Source organism: Pelodiscus sinensis, chromosome 9, assembly GCF_049634645.1.
Source record: "Pelodiscus sinensis isolate JC-2024 chromosome 9, ASM4963464v1, whole genome shotgun sequence".
In the NCBI taxonomy this organism is placed as follows: domain Eukaryota; kingdom Metazoa; phylum Chordata; order Testudines; family Trionychidae; genus Pelodiscus; species Pelodiscus sinensis.
Window position 1 is genome coordinate 58,861,540 of NC_134719.1, and position 24,742 is coordinate 58,886,281.

At 43.4% G+C, this 24,742-nt stretch overlaps 1 protein-coding gene across 2 annotated transcripts in view; it reads right to left on the reverse strand.

The window, feature by feature from the left end:
- Window positions 1–24,742, reverse strand: part of XPR1 (xenotropic and polytropic retrovirus receptor 1) — a 171,362-nt gene that overhangs the window by 35,141 nt on the left and 111,479 nt on the right. The window contains exons 4-10 of one of the 2 annotated variants that reach the window (XM_075936816.1): window positions 21,947–22,170; window positions 16,059–16,208; window positions 15,632–15,715; window positions 14,883–14,964; window positions 7,276–7,463; window positions 6,022–6,201; window positions 92–257 (exon numbers count right to left, since the gene is read on the reverse strand). In XM_075936816.1, the coding sequence (XP_075792931.1) occupies window positions 92–257; window positions 6,022–6,201; window positions 7,276–7,463; window positions 14,883–14,964; window positions 15,632–15,715; window positions 16,059–16,208; window positions 21,947–22,170 (1,074 nt within the window). The remainder of the gene's footprint in view (window positions 1–91; window positions 258–6,021; window positions 6,202–7,275; window positions 7,464–14,882; window positions 14,965–15,631; window positions 15,716–16,058; window positions 16,209–21,946; window positions 22,171–24,742) is intronic. The other variant, XM_075936817.1, reaches the window with a different exon arrangement.

Consider the following 24,742-nt stretch of genomic DNA (forward strand, 5'->3'; position numbering starts at 1 on the left):
CTGGAATTTTTAGTTAATATCAACATTCCTAGGTGATTGAGCAAACTGTCCATACAAATTTGTGACCATCTCATCTTGATCATTACTGTACCTGTACCTGTCAACAGCCCAGCACTGTTGTCCCACTGGAGTTCAAAGCTATAGAAACAGATCATGTATTCCAGGTCCATAAGTATCATAGCCAAGCTGTTGAGCTGATCGGCCAGCCAGAAATCTGCGAAGCCTACTTTATGGAAGGGGGCCGTGAACACTCGGAACTGAAAATTAAAACAGCATGCAGTTAATATGAAATATATTAACAGAACAGACTGGCAGCATAGCAGCAAGAGATGTGACTGTTGAATTAATACAAAATATCACAGTGCTCTTCAGAGATCTGCTGGTTCATCACTTCTCCTGGCAATAGAAAACCCCCTTCACCCACAAGAACTGAGTACATTTCCTCTTTCATACATTCATTTCCTCCTTTGTGTTCACAACCTTTTTTGGAGGGGATGGGGGGGGGGGGGGGTGATCCGAGTTTTTCAATCTCTTCGAAGTGAGATCCAAGATTCAGCAAAGAAACCCACAATCCCCACTTCAGAGTGTTTTAAGCCAATCTATGACACTGACAATAACTTCTCACCCATCCTCTTCAGTATTTCTACCACAAGCACTTCCACATCTTCATGTGCCTCTTCCCCATTTCACACCAGACACTCACTAGGTTCTGGACCAGCATCTTGGCCTCTAATCTGACCTTGATTCAGATTTCCACACCAACAAGCATGTTTCTGCAGTGTGCAACCCTAATGTAAGGCTCTCAATCCCTCAAGAGTTTAAAGGGTTAAGTTAAAAAGGCAAAGGAAAGTTTAATGGTTAAATATTCATCAGACTCCCTCTCCATCCTAACCCACTTTCCTCCAAGGCTTTACAGCAGTTACACTCCTTTCAAAAGTAGACCACATTCACGCTCCATTATCTTTGATTACTACTGATCCTAGCTCGTTAAAGGTAACACCAGTTATGTCCTGCAGTTCAGATATTTATGAACGTTTCTGTTAAGGAAACATTGGATAAAACTCATAGATAGAGCAGTAGATGATTTCTACTATGAATTACAAGACAGACTGGAAGAAAAGAGTTATAAGAATATAGCACATCAGAGCTGTGCTCGTCTCTCCACTGGCTCTCAGGGTCTGATTCCTGTTTAAGGGCTTTGGTCCTCATCTTCAAAGCTACGTTCAAGGCTGTATTTTAGTAGGTAAACCACAGTGACAACTGTGCTCTTTTAGGACAAGGTATATTACAAAGCCCAAGCTGAAGCACGTGAGAGTTAGGGATAAAGTGTTCTCAGGTGAGGATTCAGCTGTGTAACAAGCCTCCAGAGGACATCAGAGAACTCCAAGGTCTAACCATAGATAAGGAACACTCTTAAACCTCCCACTTCCAAAAGGCCTTTCCACCAGAAAAAGTGACACTAACCACTGATACCACCTTCTACGCAACTAATCCCAACCAAAAAATTGCTGAAACAACGCAACAAAACAAACATTTAAGCAATCAAAACTACAGCCCTTATTGCAAGTAGTGTTTTTACCTCAAGGCAGGAGAAGAGGGACTATCAAGTCCACTCAGAGCTTTGCTATTGCTTTTACATAGAATGTGCTCAGATAGCCAGGGGATGGATCTCAGTATGAAACCCTAAGATAGATACAGCAAGGGACTTGAATACTCCAGTGAAAATTTACAGCAGACAGAATGAGCAGGCACCCATTTTAGGTCTCTAGGAGGCACTAGTTAATCCCTTACATTGGGAATTGAACCATCACTTTAAGTATAATCCATCCTCTGGCAAGCCTCCTAATCCGAACTGTCTGCAGTTCCCAACTGCTTCTGTTCTGTTTGTATCCTATCCCCTCAATGTGTCTCCTATTCACGACTCCACTGAACCGTGCACACCTGGGTGTGCAATATGGATGTAAATACCATGTAGTTACCCATTTAAAGAATTAAAAATACATCATTTAAATGGTTAAGTGATTAAGTGGCTAGGGTTGATCCCACCATCAGCATGGCTGGACTGGCGTCAATCCACTGGGGTGTCTGGGGCCCCTACGGCCAAGACTAGCTGGCATGGCTGGGCTTGCTCTGATGGATGGTGCTGCTCCAGCTGGGCAGCACAACTGACGCCTCTCTGGCTGGTGGTGTTGGGGGCTGCTGCGGTTGGAGGGCCAGTCAGTGTGGGGCCAGCCAAGGTTAAAAGTTAAAGCGGGTTAACTGGTAAGACTAATGCTTACAACCTTTTACACCCCCAGTGTGCAGCTCTGACAGCAATAACTTTCATCCCAGAAAAGAGTGGAGTGTGCAATAGGTGTACCGGTAGTTGTACCGGTAGTTCGAATTAGAAAGCCTAATTCGAACTACCTACTCCGTGCCGCGTGTAGCCGCGGGTACGGAGTCCGCACTACCGGGGATTTAAAAATGGCGGCGCCCGGCAATATGCAAATGAAGCCCGGGATATTTAAATATTTAAATCCCGGGCTTCATTTGCAACTTCGAATGCCTACATTAGCCACCCTAGTTCGAACTAGGGTGGCAGTGTAGACATACCCAGAGATTGGTAAACAGGTGGACTGAGCACCACATCTCTCAGGCCAGCTGCTTGGGCCTTCGTAGAATGAGCCTTAAATGCCTTTGTTTCCTGGGTGGACACAGATTGCCCCTAGCAGCAATTCTTTTATGTGGTCTGTCTGCTTTTTGGCCTTACATAGAATTAAATATATTGTTTTGCTCCATTAAGGTTGAGCCATCTCTCCCTAAGAGACCTCAAGCCTGCAGGTGTCTGTTCACTATGCCTTACTGAGTTCACAGTCAAAATGCTACTGTACACAAAGGTTTTGTTCTTTTGCTATATCAGGTTAGACATAGATTATTAAACTACAGCAACCTCTAACAAACACAGTTGTACCCAAATAAAGATATGATATATACAGCTAATTTTGATAAATGTAGGCAGAAATAAAGAAATGAGCTATTCTGATATAGGTGCCATGCCACTGTCACTATTCACACTGGGATGGGGGCAGGGGATTATAGCACAGTCAGTTTCTAAATGGACCTAGCAAAAGCAGTGCAGCAAAAAAAAAAAAAAAAAAAAAAAACACACACCACACACACACCCTGCATGTACAAGCCCAGAAAGGAATCCAAACACAGAATATACTGGATGAAGCTAATGAAATACAGTTTTGAATTAGTATCCAAGATTGAGGAATGGGGACTAAGTGTCTATCTTTAGCATCAACATGGACAGAGAACAGGGAAAGTGCAATGAGGTACGTATAAAAGAAACATTTTGTACAAGAGGCTTCTCTCCAAAGTTTCCAAGAACAAGGCTTGCATATTCCAATTACTCCAAGGGCAAGCTTTTTTTATTCCAGTAGATGTGTCGACTCCAGAGGTTTCACACAAAGAAAACTATTAACTACACTACACCCGTGTACTCCAGTTATTGTGGTAATGATGGCACAAGTTGCTTTTGTATATTTTAATGGTTTCACCAGCTCACCTCATTTAATTATTGTGTTACCCCTGCCTGATACCATCACTCCCCAATGTATTTCATCAACTAATCTTTGCTCTAACATACACTTGGCAGTTGCAATGCTTAATGTCAAGCCCAATGTGCAATCTGTTGCCTTATAAGCTATGCGGGTAACCTGCTTTGCATGAATCAGAGCTTGTTATTTCAGTGATGGGGACTACAGGAGGAAAAAAAAGTCTCATTTACTACCTTATGGGAACAACTGTGTGGGGTCCTTTCATCAATAATCAGCAGCAAAATGCAGAATTTCCAAAGCTGCCATCACTGTGAAGACTGAATGATTTCTTCCTACTTCCATCATGCCAATATATTTCCCGGTGACCGTGCTAGTGGTGCCACAGCAATGCTATAACTCTGAGACTGTGCCCACACAATCACGCCACAAGAAATGAAACAGATTATAGTTCCTTTTATAGCCAAAATGTCGTATTCCCCTTCAGAATGAATAATGCGCTGCAAAACCCCACCTCTGTGTGAGTGTGAAATGGAAGCAGCACATGTTGCAAAGCATCTGAGGTGGGAATGTCCCCTGCTCCTCAAGGGAAGGCAGATACCGAACCAGGATGGACCCTAATACCATCCTGCTCATTTGTTTCCAATGGGGACAGAGGTGTGAGAAGGGGAGGCTGAGGACTAGTCTGGCTTCTCTCAGGACAAGAGGGCAGTAATACAGGTGGCCAGGCTAGGGAGAGGAGAAAGGGGCAGGATCGCATCTGAAAAAGGATCTGTGAGTAGGAGAGATGGTGATTTGTTGAGTGATGGAAGGGGAAAGGAAAAAAGGGAGCACAAAAAGAGCAAAGACTCAGCATGTTAAAACTAATAAAAAGTTAAACACTTAAATAAGATGTACATAAACAAAATCTGTGTGTACACTTAATGTACAGATGTATGCATGTTCATGTTCATGAAGACGACCAATTTTATTCTTACCTTTGAATTGTTCCAGATTGCACCAATTAAAAAATATTTAGCAAGTGTTAGCAAAGTAATAGAGGACAATATTCCAGGACCCACCTAAGAGGCCTCAATCTTCTGTCCTGCTAATCACTCAGTATTTTTACCATGCAAATGGAGCAAAAAATTATTTAGCCAGAAAATTTCCAGTTCTCTAAGGGTACATCTACACTGCAGCACTACTTTGGGATACTTCCGCTATCCTGAAATAGCATTTTCCGTGTCTTGACAGCACACCCATTATTACGAAGTGCAATTGAAATAGCAGGTGCATTATTTTAACGTTCCGGAAAACCTCGTTCCACGACGATTAAGGGACTTGGAGGAATAGCAGTCTATTTCAAAATTTTGAAACAGATTAATGTCAAAATAAGCTTGAAATAAGGTACACAATTTGCGTAGCTCAAATTACATAGCTTATTTCGAGCTAGTGCTGCCGTGTAGATGCACGCTAAGCAGCTCAAACAGAACCCACACCTTCCCAGCACTAACAGCAAGACAGAGGGCTCATCTAGACGACGCTAGAGTGTCAAAAGAGGATATGCAAATTCCGCCCCCTCCTTTGTCAAAAAGCTGCTCTTCCTCAAAAAATGAGGTTTACGCAGCTTTTTGACAAGGGGGGGGGGGAGGAGGAGTTCGCTGAAAAAGCCGTGTCTAAACTACTTTCTAAATTACCGTGAAATTTATCCTCTTTCGACACTCTAGCATAGTCTAGAGGAGCCCTGAAAAAGTGAAGGACTCAACTGGATTAAAATTAATGCAAGTTAAAGGTTGTGCGGGCACATGGAGTGGTGGCAGGGCTATGCATTTTGGGAAGAATTGGTGAGAGATTCCCAGTCAAACATCTGAAAACTACTGCTTTGGTGTTTATATTTATAACATTAATAGTGCATTTAGCATACATGTTTCTGTTCATTTTTTCAGATTTTTGTTACCAGGGAAACAATAGCCAAGAGTTGAAAAAGTAGTCGTGTGTAGTTATTATAAAAGGAAAGTAACTTCAGCTATTGTCTGCTACCCCCATGAATATTCTAATTGAGTATCGGCTCGTTTTCAGTTTGGACATTCTCTCAGCTTTGCTTTGTAGCCCTTTGTAATCTTACACAAAATGTTTTGCTAAGTAAGAGATTCAGTGGCTGATGCATGAGAAAACATATGAGGTGGATTGATGTGTGTATACAAACGGACATGTGTGCTTTATGTGTGAGAACATTTGTGTGTACATACCCTGGGTACAAAGAATACGACAGAAATAGTCCAAAGACTGAAAGTAACTTCTGTAACTCTATGCACAAACACACACACTCATCTAATCCTTTATGTATGGTCTTGCTTGAGTGCTAATGAATCAAAGCATGCATACAATTGTGTGGCATAAAGACCTAAGTCTGAAAATTAATGTTGTATTTGCATACTCTTCAACTACTGAGTTAATTACCGACACCAGTTTCTCTTGAGTTTGTACTAGGTTCAAAACTTACCAACAGTTTGAGCAGCCAAAACCGGGACTTGTAGTAGAAAGTTTTGGTGGGATTGATGAGGAAAAGCAACATGAATCCATACAAGATGAGTGGGTTCACCTGCATAGGGACATGGGTGAATTTGCCTAATATACAAGCCAGCAGGCTCAGGCACCACAACATCCCAAGGAATCCAGCAATCTAATAAAAGATGGAAAAGATAAAAAGTTATACACCTAATGACTTATTTGGAATTCACAATTGCTTTATTATAGAACCCAAGGCAGAGCTACTTTCATCACTCATCAAATCAGCAACACATCAGTAACCCTAACCACTGTTTCTTCACTTAAGAATATAAAACCAGCCATCCTGGGTCACAGCGAAGGTCCATCTAGTCTCATCAGAATCCATAAAGATTAGGCAATCAAGTGATCCATCCCGTCGTCCATTCCTATCTTTTGGCAAACAGAGACCAGAAACAACATCTCTGCCCATCCTAGCTAATAAACTATGGCAAACTTATCTTCCAGGAATTTATCTAGCTCTTTTTTGAACCCTATTATAGTCTTGGCCTTGGAGTTCCACAGGCTGACTGTCATTAGGTAAAGAAATACTTCCTCTTGTTTTAAACCTTCTGCCTATTCATTTCATTTGGTGACTTCTAGCTTTTGTGTTACGAGAAGGTGTAAATAGCACTTCCTTATTTAATTTCTCCACATTAATCATGATTTTATAGATCTCTCTCACGTTCTCCTCCCTGTAGAAGTGTCTTTTCCTAGTTGAGAAGTCCCAATCCTATAAATCTCCCCTATGGAAGTTTTTCCATACTCCTACTTATTTTTGTTGCCTTTTTTGGAATCTTTTCCTGATAGTTCTGTTACAATCCATTCTAAAGAAACAGGACACTTAAAATGCACAGCGGCACTCCTTATCTAAAAGGGTGTCATAAGGAGGAGGGAGAAAACTTATTCATCTTGGCCTCTGAGGATAGAACAAGAAGCAATGGGCTTAAACTGCAGCAAGGGAGGTTTAGGTTGGGCATGAGGAAAAAGTTCCTAACTGACAGGGTAGTCAAACACTGGAATAAATTGCCCAGGGAGGTTGTGGAATCCCCGTCTCTGGAGATATTTAAGAGTAGGTTACATAAATGTCTAGCAGGGATGGTCTAGACAGTATTTGGTCCTGCCATGAGGGCAGGGGACTGGACTCAATGACGTCTTGAGGTCCCTTCCAGTCCTAGTATTCTGTGATTCTATGACATGTTCTGCTTACCTCAAAGAGATGCTGATGGGACAAATTGCTGCGGGGATTGAGTTCAAAGATGAGGACATGATTCACTCCAGCCTGCCTCCAGCCATACGTATTGATGCCCAGGAGGAAGAGGAATTCTATCAGGAGAAAGCCACCTCGATAGATTCTCACCAGTGGCCATACAGTTGGTCCATCTATAAAAAAGACACCTGACACAGAGAGAGAAATCAAGTGCTTAATGACATAATACAGGCTGTGTTGCAGGCTAAAACAATTCTCTGCTTCTTCATGCTAATCTGAAAGAAGATGGTTTGATAACACACAGTGCCCACAAGAAAGAGGTAGTACTCATATTTCAGAGCTCCTATACTCTAGTTATCAGAACAGTGGGGAGACACGACTCATTGCCTTAATCCAGACTGAAGCTCTGACTTGCTTTGTTCTTGGAGATGGGAGAAGATCTCCCACTTAACCTTAGACAAACAAGAAAAGTTAGGTCATTGACTGAGTTTTCCTCTTTTTGAAAAAAAAAAAAAAAAAAAAAAAAAAAAAAGCAGCTTTATTTTATATTAATTATTTCTTACCTCATAAGAAAAATGTAAGACAGTCAAACATCGGGAATTCATGGATTAAGCAGCCAGAAGGATCTAAAATAACTCCTACTGCATGTCTGGGCAAAATACGGCCCATGGGCTGGATCCGGCCTGTCAAGCTGCTGGATCCAGCCCATGGATGCAGCAGGGAGCTTCAGGCAGGACTCCTGCTTGCCCCTGCCCCCACAAGCTGCTCAGAAAATCAGCTGCCAGGTGAGGCACCCCTCCTCCTCCCTTTAGGCTCACAGCTATTCACAGACTCACATGGCCTCTGCCATGTGCTCAAGAAACATGCTGGGCTTCTGGCTGGGAGTCACCCAGGTTAGTCTACTGGCAAGAGCCTGCCTCTGGAACCCCAGACCCTCCCTCCCCTCAACCCTCTGTCCCACACCCCAATAACCCAACCCCTTTGCTCTTCCTCCTGCCCCCATGCCTCCTCCCAGAACCTACACCCTAATCCCCTACCCCAGGCTCATAACTCCCTCCTGCCCTAGGTCACAACCCAAACCCTGTATCAGGTCACAGCCCCCTTCTACCTAAGATCACAACCCAAATGCCTGCACCCCTGCCTACACCGTTGTCCCATGCCCCAGGTCACAACCATTTCCTTTACCCCTCTCCCTTCTGCACCCTAATCCCTTACCCTAAACTCCCTTCTGCATCCAACCTACATCCCAGACCCAGAACCGCCTCTATAAGTACTGTGAAAGAGTGCAGCCCTTGACCTCTTTCCAAATTCTTGGAGTGGCTTCCCATCAAAACATTTTGCCCACCCCAGTCCAACTAAACAGCACAGAGTACAGGCCTTCCCTGAATCAATTCCTACTTGAACTAAATTGGATTTTTTTCCTCTAAAAATTGTAATCTTAGGTTTCCAGTGATGGAGAAACCACCAAACCCTTGCTAAACTGTTTCAATGGTTAACTGCCTTCAGTCCTTTTACTCCAATTTGCTTTTACCCCAGTCTAGAAGAAAACATTAACATGTTTGTATTACTACTTCTGAACATCTCTTGATTACTATCTCTGCTCCATCTCCCACTCAAGCCCTCATCAGTAGCCCACTCTGATTGGCAAACGTGATGTGAAACCGAAGCTCTGGTACTAGCAGGAATTAAAACTAGTAGAAGCTGAACATTCTTCCAAGTTTGTATTTAAACAAAAAATCTCAAAACCTCATTTGTCCTGTGCAAATGGAGGTACAAGTATTTTAGCCTCACAAAGAGCCAATGAAATACAATATACACTACTTAAAAGTAGGATTAAATCTGTCTATTCACTAAATTCAACACACTGTAACGGGTTGGTAAAATGCATATTGCTCCCTTTGTTCAGATTTGCAAGCGACCCAACTCATTGAACTGGAAGCTTCGCCTTTGTCCAGCCCAGGAAGCCTTGTAAAATTTTACTCTCCTGACTGCCCACTGCGCGATCTAGTACTGAAGGATGGGTTACATTTTTTTTCATCAACTTCAGTGTCACTGACTGTCCCCCACTCCCTTGGGCTCCTTCCCCAATTTAAAAAAAATAAAAATCGAACACAAACTGAATAGGAGCACCCAATTTAATTTGTGTCAATTAATTTTACCTCCACCACACCCTCTTATTCAACTCTCTCAAAATTTAACAGCTCCAATCTTTTCAGTCTCTCTGTGTGAAATTGCCTCATTTTTTCATTCATCTGGCCAGCATCCATAGTTTACATTGCTTGGTGTTATGGAGACAGACATTATGGATAAGAAATGGGAGGGACCGGGGGGGGGGGGGCAATATACATGGCTAAGAGGCATTGCTGACACATGATGGCATATATCATGTTAGTGGATGTGCAGGTGGATGAGACACTGACGGTGTGGTTTATGTCATTAGGTCCTGTGATAGTGTCGCTTGTATAGATGTGTGGACAGAGTTGGCAATGGGCTTCATTGCAGGGATAGGTTCCTGGGTGAGCGTTTCTGTAGTGTGGTGTGCAGGTGCTGGTATCTGTTTCAGGTTGATGTCTGTAGAGGAGGATTGGTCTGTCTCCCAAGGTCTAAGAATGAGGGATCATTTTTCAGGATAGGTTGTAGATTGTCAATGATGTGCTGGGGAGGTTTTAGTTTGGTGCTATAGGTTACTTGTACTGTAGTGTCCAGGAAGTGGATCTCTTGCGTGGACTGGTCCAGGCTGAAGTTGATAGTGAGGTGGAAACTGCTGAAATCCTGGTGGAATTTTTCAAGGGCTTCCTTCCCATGGGTCCATATGATAAAGATTTCATCAATGCAGCACAAGTAGAGGAGGGATGCTAGGGGATGGGAGCTGAGTAAATGTTGTTCAAAGTCAGCCATAAAAATGGTGGCATACTGTGGGGCCATGTGGGTACCCAGAGCAGTGCCCCTGACTTGAAGGTTCAAATACTCCCCCAATCAGAAATTGTTGTGGAGATGGTTGTGAAGATGACCTTTGCTATTGTGAGAAAAGCTGCTAGTCAAGAAACATGGCAAAAAAAAAAACTGTATATAAGTAACAAATCATACCCCTGTTTCAATATACTTTCAAAGCCATCTAGACCTTCAAGAGCTATAAAATATATATTTAGATACTGCAACAAATATGATATGACATGGAAGGGGACCATGTCTCCATAGGAGTTACTGAAGGACAGTCCAACCCTTATTAAAATGGACTTCCCTGGTTCCACTTGCGGTAGCTGCGAACATTGTGGACTCCAGGTTAGTCCAAAATCCAGCTCTCCAGATGTTAATTTTTTTAAAATCAGAAGGAACTGGTTGGCATGTTTTGTAATGACAATTTTTAAGTCCTAATGCCTGCCCCAAGGAATTACAAATGTAAAGCCTTGTTCGTACCAAGCAGACAAATACACACTTTGGGAAAGGTTACTAATATGTTAGCAAAGGAGCAATTTTTTAAAAATTAACTGTATAGCTGCAAATCCCAGTACAGCTTTTATTTTCCTAGTACTTGTAAACACTCACAGGTTTTAGGTGATATTTCCTGATGGAAGCACACTAATTCACATCAGCTTCAGTGCATATGTTGGAGGATAAGGACTGTGGTCATGAATTCATTACTACTATTATGATGCTTTTTCACGCAAACATTGAAAAGCCACCAAATTTCATATTGCAAGATAAATGCAAACACACAGCTGGTTCCAATGGCATTCACAGCTCTCATAGATCAAACATGTAATAAGAGGAAATTACTTATCTGTACTTGGAAGTTCTCTGCAATGTGCCGGCCCTACTTGTTTTCAGAATGGGAGTGTACATGTGCACTCATGCGCCAGAGCTAGAAGGCCTCTCTTGGCTTTTCCAGTGATACTTTTACCAAAGCATCCACAGCAGAGGGGATAGACGAACAGGAATCACACATTTCGAAAAGCCTCTATTTACAGGTAGGTAGCTGTCTCCTCCTCTTGATGAAAGTACTATGTGTAGTACAGTGTGGCCCACTGCAGCATCAACATTTGCCCCTTGGGCAATGATGTGTCGTAGTGGGATGTCAATGTAAGCACAGAGCACCATGCTGCAGCCCGACAGATGTCTTGCTACAACAGGTCTGTAAAGCAGGCTGGTGTGGCAGCAGCACATTAGATAGCACTCAGGGATGCACCTGGACATCAATTTGGTGAGTCACTTTGAAGAGGAGGCTTTGCCCTTGGATCAGCTGGCAATGGCTACAAACAGTTTCATCCATATGCAAAGATCTAGCTCCACAGGACCTACAATGCCTATGGCATGGTGGACATCAAGGGAGTGCAGGATCCTGTGTGCATGGGACAGAAGACAGGGAGGTGGATGCACTGATTGAGGTGGAATTCTGCCACGACCTTTTGGAGGACCTGAGGGTGCAGCTGTAAGGAAACTTTATCCTTGTGGAATATGGTGTTAGAGGGAGGGTCACTGACATGTCTAACTGAGGTAATGGCCAATAAGCACAACACTTTCACGGAGAGATGGGAGAGGGAGCATGTTGCCAGTGGCTCAAAGGGTGGGTTTGTGAGGGCAGAGAGAACAAGATTCTAGTCCCACGGGGTTGGCATGGTGGGCTTGAGTACTGCTGGGAAGGCACTGAGGAGAACTATTATGAAACAGACACTGCTATGATGCATATACATGGAGTTGCCCTCCATGGAGGGAAGGCATTAGGTGCTGCCAGGTGGACCAATATAGAGCAGTGGGCAAGGCCTGACACTTGGCAATTGTAAAAGTAGTAGAAGACAAAAGGTTCGGGTATCACACTCAGTGGGGGATGATCTGGGGGACACTATGAGGTGAACTGTTTCCATTTAGCTCAGTAGCAGGTCCTGGTGGATGCCCATTTGCATGGGTAGGATGTGTCTCACCAGGGTGGAGCATGTTCTGTCTACCCCTGTGCACCATGCAAAACCCAGGATGTGAGGTGAAGAGAGCCTGGATTTGGATGCAAGACCCTGCCCCAATCTTGTGAGAGGAGACCCAGGAGTCTGCAAAGGTGGAGTGGCGTGAGGGCAGAGAGTCTGAGAAGTCCATGAACCAAAACTGACTCGGCTGGAATGCTGAGTATTATGGTAGTGTGGTCCCAGCAAATCTTGTGTAGTGCTTGCAGGATGAAGGAAACGGGAAAAGAGCGTTGCCCTATGAATCCTCCTCTATGGCTCTTCTGAAACAATCCAGGGCCTCTTGTGGTTCTTATGGGTGGCTATACTGGATAGGAGTGCTGACCAGCATCAGTAACCAAAGGGTTAAACTCAGGTAGCTAGCAAGAGTGTGGGCAGGGGGCCAGAACCACCAGTGGGATGCAGTGCTGAAACTTAAAATCCCGCTGCCTTTCTCTTTGTGCGAATTCTAAGAAGGGCTGGAGGGAGCAGATGCAGTACTCAGAATTACCGTGACTATAAGAAATATTGAACGTGGGAGTGAACTGGGCCTCGAAGTACAGATCAGCACAGATCGTGAGTAGAGGGGAAAGGTGTATTTAGCCACAATCAGGGTATTTTGTGTTTCCATTTAGCCCAGAGATGTTTTCCGTGTTTTAATTTGCTTTACTCAGTTGCTCTGTAACACCTAGCAACCAAGTATGCTTTATCAAATATCTTTTTGTTTTGTTAATAAAATCACCTTTTTGAAAGCAATGATTTGATTTCCTGTGTCCTGGAAAGAAACAGGTCTCTGAGCATGAGTTTGCATGCCTAAGACTAAGAAGTCAGCTACCAGAGACTGCAATTTGTTTTTCCTCTTTGTTTTCTAAGCTCTCTTGTGGTAAAGGAGCTTGGGGGTACCCCTCTGGCAGAAGTCCAAGTGCTCTCTTCCTGGGTTCAAAAAGAAAGGTGTTTTCTTTTATTTCACTTGGTGGTGGCAACTGCCCCCCAAAAGTCAGTGAGTCTGTGGCTCTGGGGAGTTTTTGTAAGTGGAGCCTATAGGTATTTAAGGTCTCCAGAGTGGGGAACAGCCCTGAGAGTGGCAAAGAGATCCCAGCATGGGATCCCCTCTTATGGAAAAGGTATTAGAGTATGGCAGTGTGCAATTCTCCCTTGCAGCTGAGGAATACACATTTCTCCCCAACAGGTCCATACATTTAGCTGTGCAATCTGGAGATGCCAATTTCTGCAGGTGTTGGAGTGCCTGTTCAGTTATTGTTTGTATGACACGAGAGACAGAGTAAAGAAAATCTGTCCCCAGACAAAATACAAAGCCCAGTTGTCGAGGACTGATTGACTTTGTGTGTGCTTGCCATAATTTACCAACAAAGCAGAATACCACCTGGTCAGCTCCATGGGGACCTGGCACTGAAATCTCAGAAAAAAACTTCATAATTGGCAGGCTCCCCAGCCCCGCCCTCTTCTCCCTGAGGACTGGTCCCTTTAAATGCAGGCCCCACGGCCTAGTCCTTTGAAACGCAGGCCCGGCGGTCTAGTCCAAGGTCAAAGCAGGCCCTGAGGCCTAGTCCAGCACAAATGCAGCCCGGCAGCCTAGTCCACGCTCTAGGTGGATGAGGTAGGGGGGTCCTGGCCCTCCCTCTCCACCGGACCCCAACCCAGGGCCCTATTAGTGGTGGGTGGTTCCCACCACTGGCTCGGCGGGGAGTTCTCCCCGAAACGCACCGAGCCCACCGGGGTATTCCCTGCCCCTTGCCCTGGGTTGCTTCCTACCCCAGCCCTGTGGCCAACGGAGACCCCACCTGCTGGGCTGGCAGCGGCCGTGACGTTGACAGGTCCGGCGTCTGGGGCAGCAGCACAGGGGTTGTCCACCACGGCAGGGCGGGCAGCCCCCCGGGGTTGGCGTTGCGGGCACGCTCAATCCAGGGACATTAGCAGCAACGGCGGTGGTCCCGGCGGCTCTTGCTCCGGCGGCAGGTCCGGCTGTGGCTCTGGAGGTTGGGCAGGAGCTCCTCCCTCCCCGGAGGCCAGCCCCAACTGAGCAGCCTGGCAGTCTTTTATACTAGGGCTGCACTGCAAGCAGGCCCAGCAGGGCTGTGGGGGAGGGGCATATTCCATCCAATAGGCGGGCTTTCCGCCCCCCTGTTCAGTGCAGGGCAGGCCAGCCCCATCACAATAAGAAACAAACTGCATGGCATTATGCTCCTTGAAACTGACCCATCAATTTGTGCACCGTCAGTTTTACAGCAGGCAATACCAATTCCTCCTTCCAGTGATTCCATAATATACAATATATGAATCCTAGGAGTACTTCAGGGGAGGTGAAGTGGATGCAACTACCAAAGATGAAAGGTTCAGGGGACACAGAGGGTGGTAAAATTTGCAGGAGGTTCCACCAAGAATAGAAGTAGGAAGCCAGTATCGTAATTACAGCATGTTACAAAAGTATTACCTACATACGTAACATTGGACAGGTATTACAAATCATTAGGCATAACCAGTAGCTGACTTGCTTGGTTTGCCCTACACTACCAAGCCTTCTTACCATCAACGCTCTGACAAATTCAACCTGGTTACTACCATTCATTCAACAGTTATTAGGTAATGAAAGCATACCTATATACTTTTCACAATCACAATCTGGGTGTCATCTGGATCCAAAATGAAGATACCTACCTGAAAGTATGACAGTGATATTCAGCACAATAAATATGCCACAGAACAAGCCAACCCTGAAGGTAGTCCATGCTGGTGCAGGCTGTAAACAGAACAATAATTGTCTTAAGGACAGAATGTTGATTTATCTCCATTAGTTTTCAGAATAAATCTGAAACCAATTGATGTAGCATTTTATCCTAGGTTTTTATACTTCCTTCCCCTTCCAAATGAAGTTTCTTAAATCTAATAAGCACAACAGAGCACCAGCCAAGAGCATTATGAAACATTAGAACAGAAAGCCCAACCGTATTAAGGCCTTCTGAGAAAACTTCTAGGTCCATCAGCATTCCAACACAGGAGAGCATGGCCAGAAGCATTTATTAACAGTAAGTGTGATGTGCTAACATTTACTTCCCTATATCATTCTGCCATTACTTCGTCGTACGTTACCTGTTGTGTTCACTCCCACTGGGGCATCTGGCATCAGTCACTGTCAGAAGACAGGATATTTGGCTTGATGGACCTTTGGTCTGATCCAGTATGGCCATTCTGATATACTAGTGTATTACAGTACCATTTCCAACTCTTCTGCAATTGCAGTAGGTTACTTTTTCTAATCACCAAATAATTTAATATGCTGGTGATCTCTGAGGACCAGCAGAAACACACATTTCAATGTATTTGTAGTTTTTTGGGGAGCAGAAATGTAATCTGACATGTCAGCTAATCTGGGAGGAAAAGAGGAATTATGGAATTTATAATTTCACCTGAGCAGCTCCCAAGGGTGGGACTCGTAAACGCTTCATGGCCTTCTGTCTATCTCCATCTTCTAACTCATTGGTCACCACGGCCTATGGGCATAAATCACAAGAAGTCAATATGGGGTCTACTCAGTGAAAGAGAAAGGGGTAGAGTGATGACACATTACACATTATTACAAATTACTCTTGAAGATCACTGTAATTTTACATATGGAAAGTTAACAGCTGAAGCCAATATCCAGACAAACCCACAAATTAGAAATGACCAATGCCAGAAACTAATGGCTCTTTCAAATCAATTAACAGTTGCATTGGTAATTAAGGCCTTTCCTCACAACAGTATTGGAGCTCAAGGATTATTCCTGGTGAAGGGCGAGAGGAGCTGTGTTTCACCACATAAAGCGGAGGGAACATATAGTTCAGCATCCTCTACCTCTGTTTCAGAGATAAGCTGGTTGATTTTCTTGCAAGTATAGAATGGTGCCACCTCCACGTGGGCCACCCGCCAATCTGCACCCCGGGGTGTCTCCAGGATCTTGTCATGCTTCTTCAGGATCTTACGAAATCCTGTGAAGTTCAGGTTCTAAAGACAAGAAAAATAAAACATCCTTTTTTAGTCTCAGCGAACAACAAAGGATGTTGAAAGATGGTAATATTCCAGTGATGATAAAAAAGAAACAGTAAATAAGACTGTTAATTAGTGACCCTTCTGGGAAAAATTTTCAGGATGGCTCTTTGGTCTACAGAGTTATTAAATAAAGGACTAAAAATCATTATTAAAAATAATAGTAAGGACTATGGGGAATGAGGGCATGAAAAATAGGGAATTATCTGTAGAGAACTTATTAAATCTAATACCATATTCAGTCTCATGATAGTAATGTATGCAATACCTGCAGCTATTAAGATAGAGTTAATCAAAAACACAATGTAAGTTCAGAGAAAGGATTGTGTCAATACCATTCTAAAACACATATTGTATACTATGTTTCAAAGGTTAGAAAGCAGCAGATGATCTCAGATTGCTAACTCAAACACAGAACTACAGGATTTTGGTGGTTGGTTGGTTGGTTTCGGAATGAAACAGATGTTTGTACATAAAACAACACAAGTCTGGAAGACAAAAGTGATCAAATTAACTACAAAGCATGAAACAAAATGGACTAGCCATGGTAGAATATGAACCTAACACAATGAACCCTGTGGAACATAAATTTTTTTACTCTGCATAATAAAGATGCTGCCACCACTCCTTCTCTTACCAAATGGTCAATCTTGTAGATGAAAATTCACTGCAGATAGCTGGGCTTTGGCTATACTGAACACTTTTTCCACAGCAATTTTGAGCCTAATGATCTAGTTGTACAGTCTCTGGTAACAGTAGCTCATTCAATTATGTCCTGTGTACCATATCATAGTTTGTCTATATACTAACAGTTGTTAGCAAGAGCTCTTAACTGAAATTTACACGTGCAGAAACAGTTTAAGGAGAGTAATTCTGTAAGACCAAAGTTTCTTCTAGCTTGATCCTCTTATTCATGCACCCACTGCACAGGTATTACCTACTTGTCTTTTGGGGATATTCTCTCTTTTGGATAGGGAAGCCTACTGACTTCCTATTTCATTCATTTTAAAAGGAAGATGAACACAAATATTAGAGAATACACAATAGTATAGTATAACACTCAATAAAATAGATCTGTGTACAAGAAAACTTAGAAAGCATTTAACACGTCATGGCAATTAAATACAGTCAAGTGTGTTCCTATAACAGCATTTTGCATTATGTGCACAGAAACATATCTGAGTTTGAAGTCAAAGCGAACGGATAGCATTTGGGATCTATGTAAGGTCACGCCCACAGCAATCAATTGAAAAAAGGAGAGCTAATATCAGAGTTATGTATAAGCCCAGATGAATTTGTTTATTTTTAAATACAGTACACAGTAATGGAAAAGCTCATTATAGCAACTGGGAGTAGACTGAAGACTTAGGATGAATCATATTTGAAATACTGTGATATCTATGCAAAGAAATCACCAAAAGCACTTCATGTTCTACTCAGCTTATTCAGCCTAATATTAAATATACAGATCAGAAAGGGATTTTAATTTTTTATTTATAAAAACTAGCCCTTAAACTAGATTTGAGAGAGAAAAACAGAGAATGGCACAATTCAATGCCTTTGGGAGAAGCTCCAACTACTCTACTGAAATGATTTTCAATCTAATTATGCCTGGAGTGATTTAATATCAGACCCCCATTGTGCAGTAGGTAAGGAAGAGAGAGAGAGATGGGAACAGGAAGCCAATGCATTAATGATCTGCATTACCACAAACAAGGGAGACTAATTACTTTCTATTGGAAAAATCCAGCGTTTCACCCCTGGGACAGCAGAGCCTTGTTTCATAAAGTTAAAATGAAAAATTGTAACAAAATGATAATTTTGGTCACAGATTTTACTGTTGCCTTGAACTCAATAATGCTATTTGCTGGTTTGAGTTATTGTAGCTCTTTGGCTCTTAGCATAACTCAGGAAGAACAGCCCAATATTTTTACAATAAGTAGCCTAGAGTTCTTCTTGAGGTGGAGTTTCCTCTTCTGACAGCGCAAGTTCCACGACTCCAAAGCTGTGCGCTAACCAAGTTAACACTGTTAAATAGCAGTTTCAATAAAAGCGTTTTGCAGTGATACAATCACAAAAGCTAAAAAAATCAGAGGAATAATTTAGTCTGACATTCTGTATTTTTCTTACTACTGAAGATAGTTTCTATTCAAAAACAAAATTTTCTCCTCCGCATTCAGCTTCAATTTCTGTTAGATACTAAAGTCCATACGCCTAAATTAAATATCCGTTTGACAACACATAAATGGCTAATACCACAAACCCACTCTGATGACTTACATTATGCAATTTAATGCAAAATCACGTAGGTGGAACGAATAGGTTCAGAGAGAAAGTGCTTGCTTGTATGTAAATTTCTGTTAATTAGAAAATTCAGGATCATAAGCAGGTCAAATAGATGTAGTTTTAACTAGAGATATATTGATGGTTTGAGCACTTGCCATTCTTCCACCATAATAGTGGATTTTAATGCTCCCTCTTTTTACATCTTATTCGCTAGGCTAATAACTCAATTTGCTTTTTTTTTTCCCCGTCCAAAAGCATTATCTTTAGGCTGCTAAAATAAAGCCAGCGCTTTCTATGATGAATTTAAACAGTTTATGGCTATAAATCCTGAACACTCCTTTTATGTTCACATTCTCATATCAGTTCCTCTATTGGAAAGATCCAAGCTGTAGTTTTACTATTTGGGTCATCACCTTTTTTTTATATATTAAACTGAGGAACATTTGAGGATGATCAACGTTTGGCTGAAACCCACACATAACGGGGCTGTTAAAATTACTCCATGGACTGGTATCCTCCAATTTTAAGTAGCTTTAGAACTGGTGCAAGAATTTTTTTCTTCTTGTTCGGACAAAAGACACCTACCGTTTCTACTTAATTTTCCCCCTTTTGTAACCTAACTCAAAAAGCTTCACCACTATACAAATTGGAGCCTGAAAGAATTGTAAATATATTTGACATAATGCCACCCTTGTCCACCTCACGTTCTATTTTTTCTATACAGCTTAGTACAATCTACATTAACATTACAATTATGAGATTCTTCCCACCTGGTTTCATTTATGCCTCACAGCTTACCTGCCATAACTTATTAACTCATGCAGTACTTACCACACTGCCTACATTTGTGTTCAGACACAGTCAGTCTTTTTTTTTTTTAAACGAAAAAGGACACTCATCTGTTTTTCTCACTTTCCAACCTAGTATAAAACCCTCAAAGATGTCTTGCCAGTTTGGGGTGCAGATGAGTCTGCTTAAGTGGAGACTTATAAACTCAGAGCCTGTTTGAATTTGTGTCACTGTTCAGTGAATTTAAAACTATCTTCTCTTTGGCAGAGTCTCCATAATCAGTGACTCCTTGCTGCCTTCCTGACTGATACCAAAAGCCTTTCAGAGGAATCATTTGCATAGTCCTCATCTTACCAGGCCATTCAAATTATTCCTGATAATGAAATCCTAGTGCCTAGTATTCTTTTTGTAAAAGAAATAAAAGGAAGAAGCTGACCAACATGGCTTCACCAGGAAGTGAACAAAGTTCTGAGGATTGTGAACTTAGCTGTAAGTAATTGAAGGCTTCCCATAGTACAGTGGTCCCCAACCTTTTTGGGTGGTGGGCGCCGCGCGGGGCTGCTGGGCCACCCGGGGGCGGGGTCTGGGCCACCTGGGGGCAGGACTACCCGGGGGAGGGGCTGCGCTTAGGCAGCGCAACTTGGGGTGGGGCCAGAGCTGGCTCTAGGTGTTTTGCTGCCCCAAGCAAAACATTTTTTTGGCCGTCCCCCCAGGACAGGCACTGAGGAGGAAAGTGCCCCTTTCTCTTTGACTCCCACCACACTCTCCGGCCAACCCCAGCCTACGTCCTGTCTCCCCTCCATACACATCCCTGTCCACACACATCCCGACTCCTCCCCCTCCCCCCCATGCACGCACGGAACCCAATTTCCACCTTCTCTCCCCTCCCAGGCAAACCCGACCTCTCAGTGACTGGACCCAGTCCACCCCTCTTCTCTCCCCCACCTGATCCACCCTGTACCCTCTTCCCTCCCAGCGAAACCAGATCCCGACCAGACCCAGTTTGCTCCCCTCTCTCACCTCCCCCCAATGACAGAATTCCGTCTCCTTTCCTTCTCCCCACCAAATCCTTGTGTCTCCTCCCCACAGCACGCACGGAAATGTCGAAGCACTCTGGGGGAGAGGTGAAAAATGTCAAGGGTCCCCCTACTTCCCTTTCTCTGCAGCTGTACACACACCTTTCCCCGATGTGAAGCTGCAAGAGGAGAGAGAGGAGCCGCCAGGCCAGGGCTCGCCTGCAGCCGCTGCAAGGGATTCTGCGGCCAGCAGCTCCCGGGGGGGCTGCGGAAGTGCGGAGGGACTGGCGTGGTAATGTAGCTGGCTGGCAGCCCTGTATAAACACCAGGGAGCAGGAGCGAGCCAGAGCGCTGGGTGGGGCGCTGCCTGCGCCAGGGTCCAAGCTCCTCGTGGAGCAGGCGGAGGGTCTCCCGAGTTCTCCTGGAGCTGATTAGACAAGAGGCCGGAGGGAAGGGGATAGATGGGGGGAGGGGCTGAAATCAACAACAAGCGGCGCAGCGGCAGTGCGAGTGGGGCAGCGCTAGGCGGGTGCACATAAATGCCCCGGCGGGCGCCATGGCGCCCGCGGGCACCGTGTTGGGAACCACTGCCATAGTATAAGACAACAGGCCAATTTGCAGTCTTCTTTAACACTATTTGGACCAACATTTGCCAATCTGAGAGCCTAAAGGAAAGCATGTTTATGGATTTAAACACAGTGTCTAATGTTGGGAAATGCGGAGTGACATCAAACCCACTAAAGTCTAGGGAAGCTGAAACCCATCAGAAAAATCTAGCTACTAAAGCTTTGCCTTTCTTATGGAACTGTAGAAGGTAAATCTCACTGGTGTGATTCCATTTGGTAAAGTTCCCTGCCATAAATTTGCCCTATTTAGGTGTCTATATAAGGATGTAGGGGCTTTGCTTTAGGCACCCAAGTTTGAATATTCTAGTTAGGTCTAAAGTCTTAAAAAAAAGTGGTTTGAAGTTGCCAGTGACAGACAGACAGACAGACACACTATATACAATATGACACTTAAAGAAAAAAAATTTAAAGTATTAAATGCCAAAACACAAGTTAGTACAGTTATGAGCCATTCTTCCACAAAGATGTAAAATAAAATAACCCACCAATTAAACTAAATTAAAGGAACACACACATCAGTCTCTACAGCCATTACAATCCCATTTTTTCTGTGCTACAAATCTAAATATGCCTAAAATTGTATTTGTTTGTACTTGCCTTCTTGCGAAAAAAATGTATGCCAAGTTGCATCCCATAATATTTAAAAGAAAAGTTAGACACTCCTGGAAAAAAAGCGGGCTTTAAAAAAGAAAATGCTGACGCAGTGAGGTGAACAACACTACTACGGTCATGTCAAGAAATGAAGAATAAACAGCCCCATCTTTCTTTCCAATATTATGGTAATAGTTTCTAGACTCTCAAATCTGGCTTTGAAAGCAAAGAATACGACCTCAAAATCATTGTGGTGACCTATTCATTCTCCCATTCTCTGCCTCAATGGTCTGTCCTCTGATTGCAATGAGATAAGTCAATCCAACAACCAAGAATGGAATGGACACTTAGAGCCCATGGGAAAACTCTTCCCTTCTTTTCTTCGTACCTGATAGTTCTGCAGTAAGATGAGGCTGAGGTAGAACTCGCTGAAGGCCAGTTTTAGGTCTCTGATGTTCCTATGGTGAACACGCTCCTCATGGGACAGGTGGAAGACTGCCTTTCTGCGCTGCCGCAGTGTGGTAAGACCACTAGTTTCTTTCTGTGAATCCAAAGATGACTGGAGTTCATTCTGAAGGGTAGCGAACCTGCGCTGAGCTTCTGCAAGCTTTTCTGTTAGCAAGGAAAAGGAACTGTCAAATAACGTCAATGGAGGTGGCAGCAACCCGTTTATGAAGGCTGCAATATCTTGTGAGTTATATCACTAAGTGCTTTTACGTAGACAGGCTGCTCAATGGAAGTATTAACTGTGTGACTTAGGGCAAGTGTACAAAAGAAGTTACTGCATGACAAGCCAGTGAGTGAATCCACAGTGCATTAGGCCTGTAATTCGGTAGAGTCACATACCGGTTTGTTGCACAGTAACTTGCTATGCAGAGAAACCCTTAAATCACCAATCCCTAAAATTTGATATAGAAATAAATAAAGCAGCATTTATTTCCCATGATTTTACAAGTATTTCATAAACAATTAAAACTCCCCCCCCAAAAAAAAATCGATAAATATAATCCACTTCTTACAGGTGGGCTCAGAGAAGTTAAATGATTTTCCCTTTATTAGGCACCATGGCAGTAACAAAACTAGAAATGGTACCCATGTCTTCTGACTTCCAGTCCTGTGCTTTAACCTTAGACAATGCTCCCTCTATGAACAAAAATATTTGCCATTAACAAAAGGAATCCCAGCTGGCAAAGCCCATCCTGACCTCTAGCCATAAATGTGTGCATTATTTAGAATTCCTGTCAGTCAAAACTCCTGAGAGGGGGTTTTCCAGCATCATCGCTAGAGGAAAGCATCAATCTGCCTTCCTAGCCTTCCTGCAAAACAATTGGTCCATCAGCCCTCACAGAGAGAGGGAGGCTCACAACAAGTTATTTGTGTTGTTCTCCAGTCCTTCAGTCACCCAATTGTCATAGCATACCACAGCCTAGAACTCACAAGCGATTTGCTAGCCTCAGCCCCGCAAACAGCTATGATTACAGGCGCACACCAACGCATCCAACACGGAAAGCAAAATACTGCATAAAACGCCAAACTGATTTAAAAGATATCAATGGTTGAACTTTCACATTTTCTCTTGTCACAAGAGTGACATTAAGCATCCCATGGGTGGCACAGTAAGATGCTTTTGCTTTTTGGTTCTCACATCTTAAGATGGCGCTAAGCAACACTCACAAGAGCCAAACTTGTAAGCCAATATGAAACCTGACATCAGACAGTAAGGCACTTCAGGTTTCTGTGTATCCACTGCTAGACAGGAAAATGTAATGTTTCACATGGGCATAAGGAAATGAAAGAAAAAATTGAGTTAAACTGATTAGATATAAGTGCTCAGAAAATAAATTGTACTTTTATCAAGTTACATGCAACGGATAAATGTGGCTTCTACTGTGAGGAGACACTATGGTATCAACACATGGAACGATTTAAAAATATCAGCAGTCTACAGCTAAATGAATATGAAACTGAAAAGGCCAGTAATGTGGTCGTCTAGTTCTCCCTCCCTGCAATTCAGGGTCACATGCTGTAACACATAACTCAGGGTTTTGCCAATTGAGCTTTAAAGGGACAGCCAAGTTGAATTTTTTTAAATAGACATTTTTAAAAATAAGTTTTCTAAAGCAACAACCTGAACTTAATCTGTCCTGAATTTTTTAAAAACCCTTTTAAAAACTGCTCCTTTGCCTATTTTTAGAAGAGTCTTTTGGCAGGCCTCAAGGCACCACCATGAAATAAATGAAGTCCCCCCTCCCAGTTTCTGTGTCACCACCCACCAGTGACTTCCTTCCTTCCTTCCTGACTCAGTTCCAACTGTGCTGCACCTGTTGCTGATAGGCAATGCAGAGCCAGGGGACTAGCATGTACTATCAATGAAGCATTGAAACTGACTAAAGACCAAGTGCTGCCAGATGCAGCAACAGGAATTTCACCTGCAGTCCCCTGCAACTATAGTAATACAAGGTGTCACTTGTAATAGTAAGTGCAGAAACTGGCGATGGAAATGTTATTGTCATGTTAATCATGTCCCTTTCATTGATTGCACAATTAGGCATCTGCTATGAGGCTAGTCTACAATTCATTATTTGTTGGTCAGTTCTTTCTAACATTCAACCTAAATGATCTCTTTAATGTGAATGTTAAACCTCCCTTTGCCACGCCAAGTTTCTCTCTGCATCAAGCTTCAAATCTTTGGAGTGTAATTTTCCCCCTTAGTTCAATTCCATTGTTATTTTAGCTATTCTAAATCTTCCTTCACATAATCCTATCAGCCCCCTCATTCATTTTTATAATTTCTTTGAAAGGCTTCCTCCTTTGTAAACACCTTTTGAGTACAGGCAGTCCCCGACTTACGCGGATCTGACTTATGTCGGATCCGCAGTTACGAACGGGGCTGTCCCAGAGTACACGGACTGTGGGACCTCGCGGTCCTGCCGCCCGTGTACTCTGGGGCTTTCTCTGCGTCTCCCTGGTCTGCACCCCAGCTGCTCTGGTCCTGATTCAGCCGCTGCTGGTCAGTTTCAGCAGCGGCTGAATCAGGACGCCTGGGGCAGAGCAGATGGGGTGCTGCTGGGTTGGTCCAGTAGCGCCGAGGAGCGGTGCTACTGGAGCAACCCAGCAGCACCCCAGCTGCTCTGCCCCAGGCGTCCTGATTTAGCCGCTGCTGAAACTGACCAGCGCTGACTAC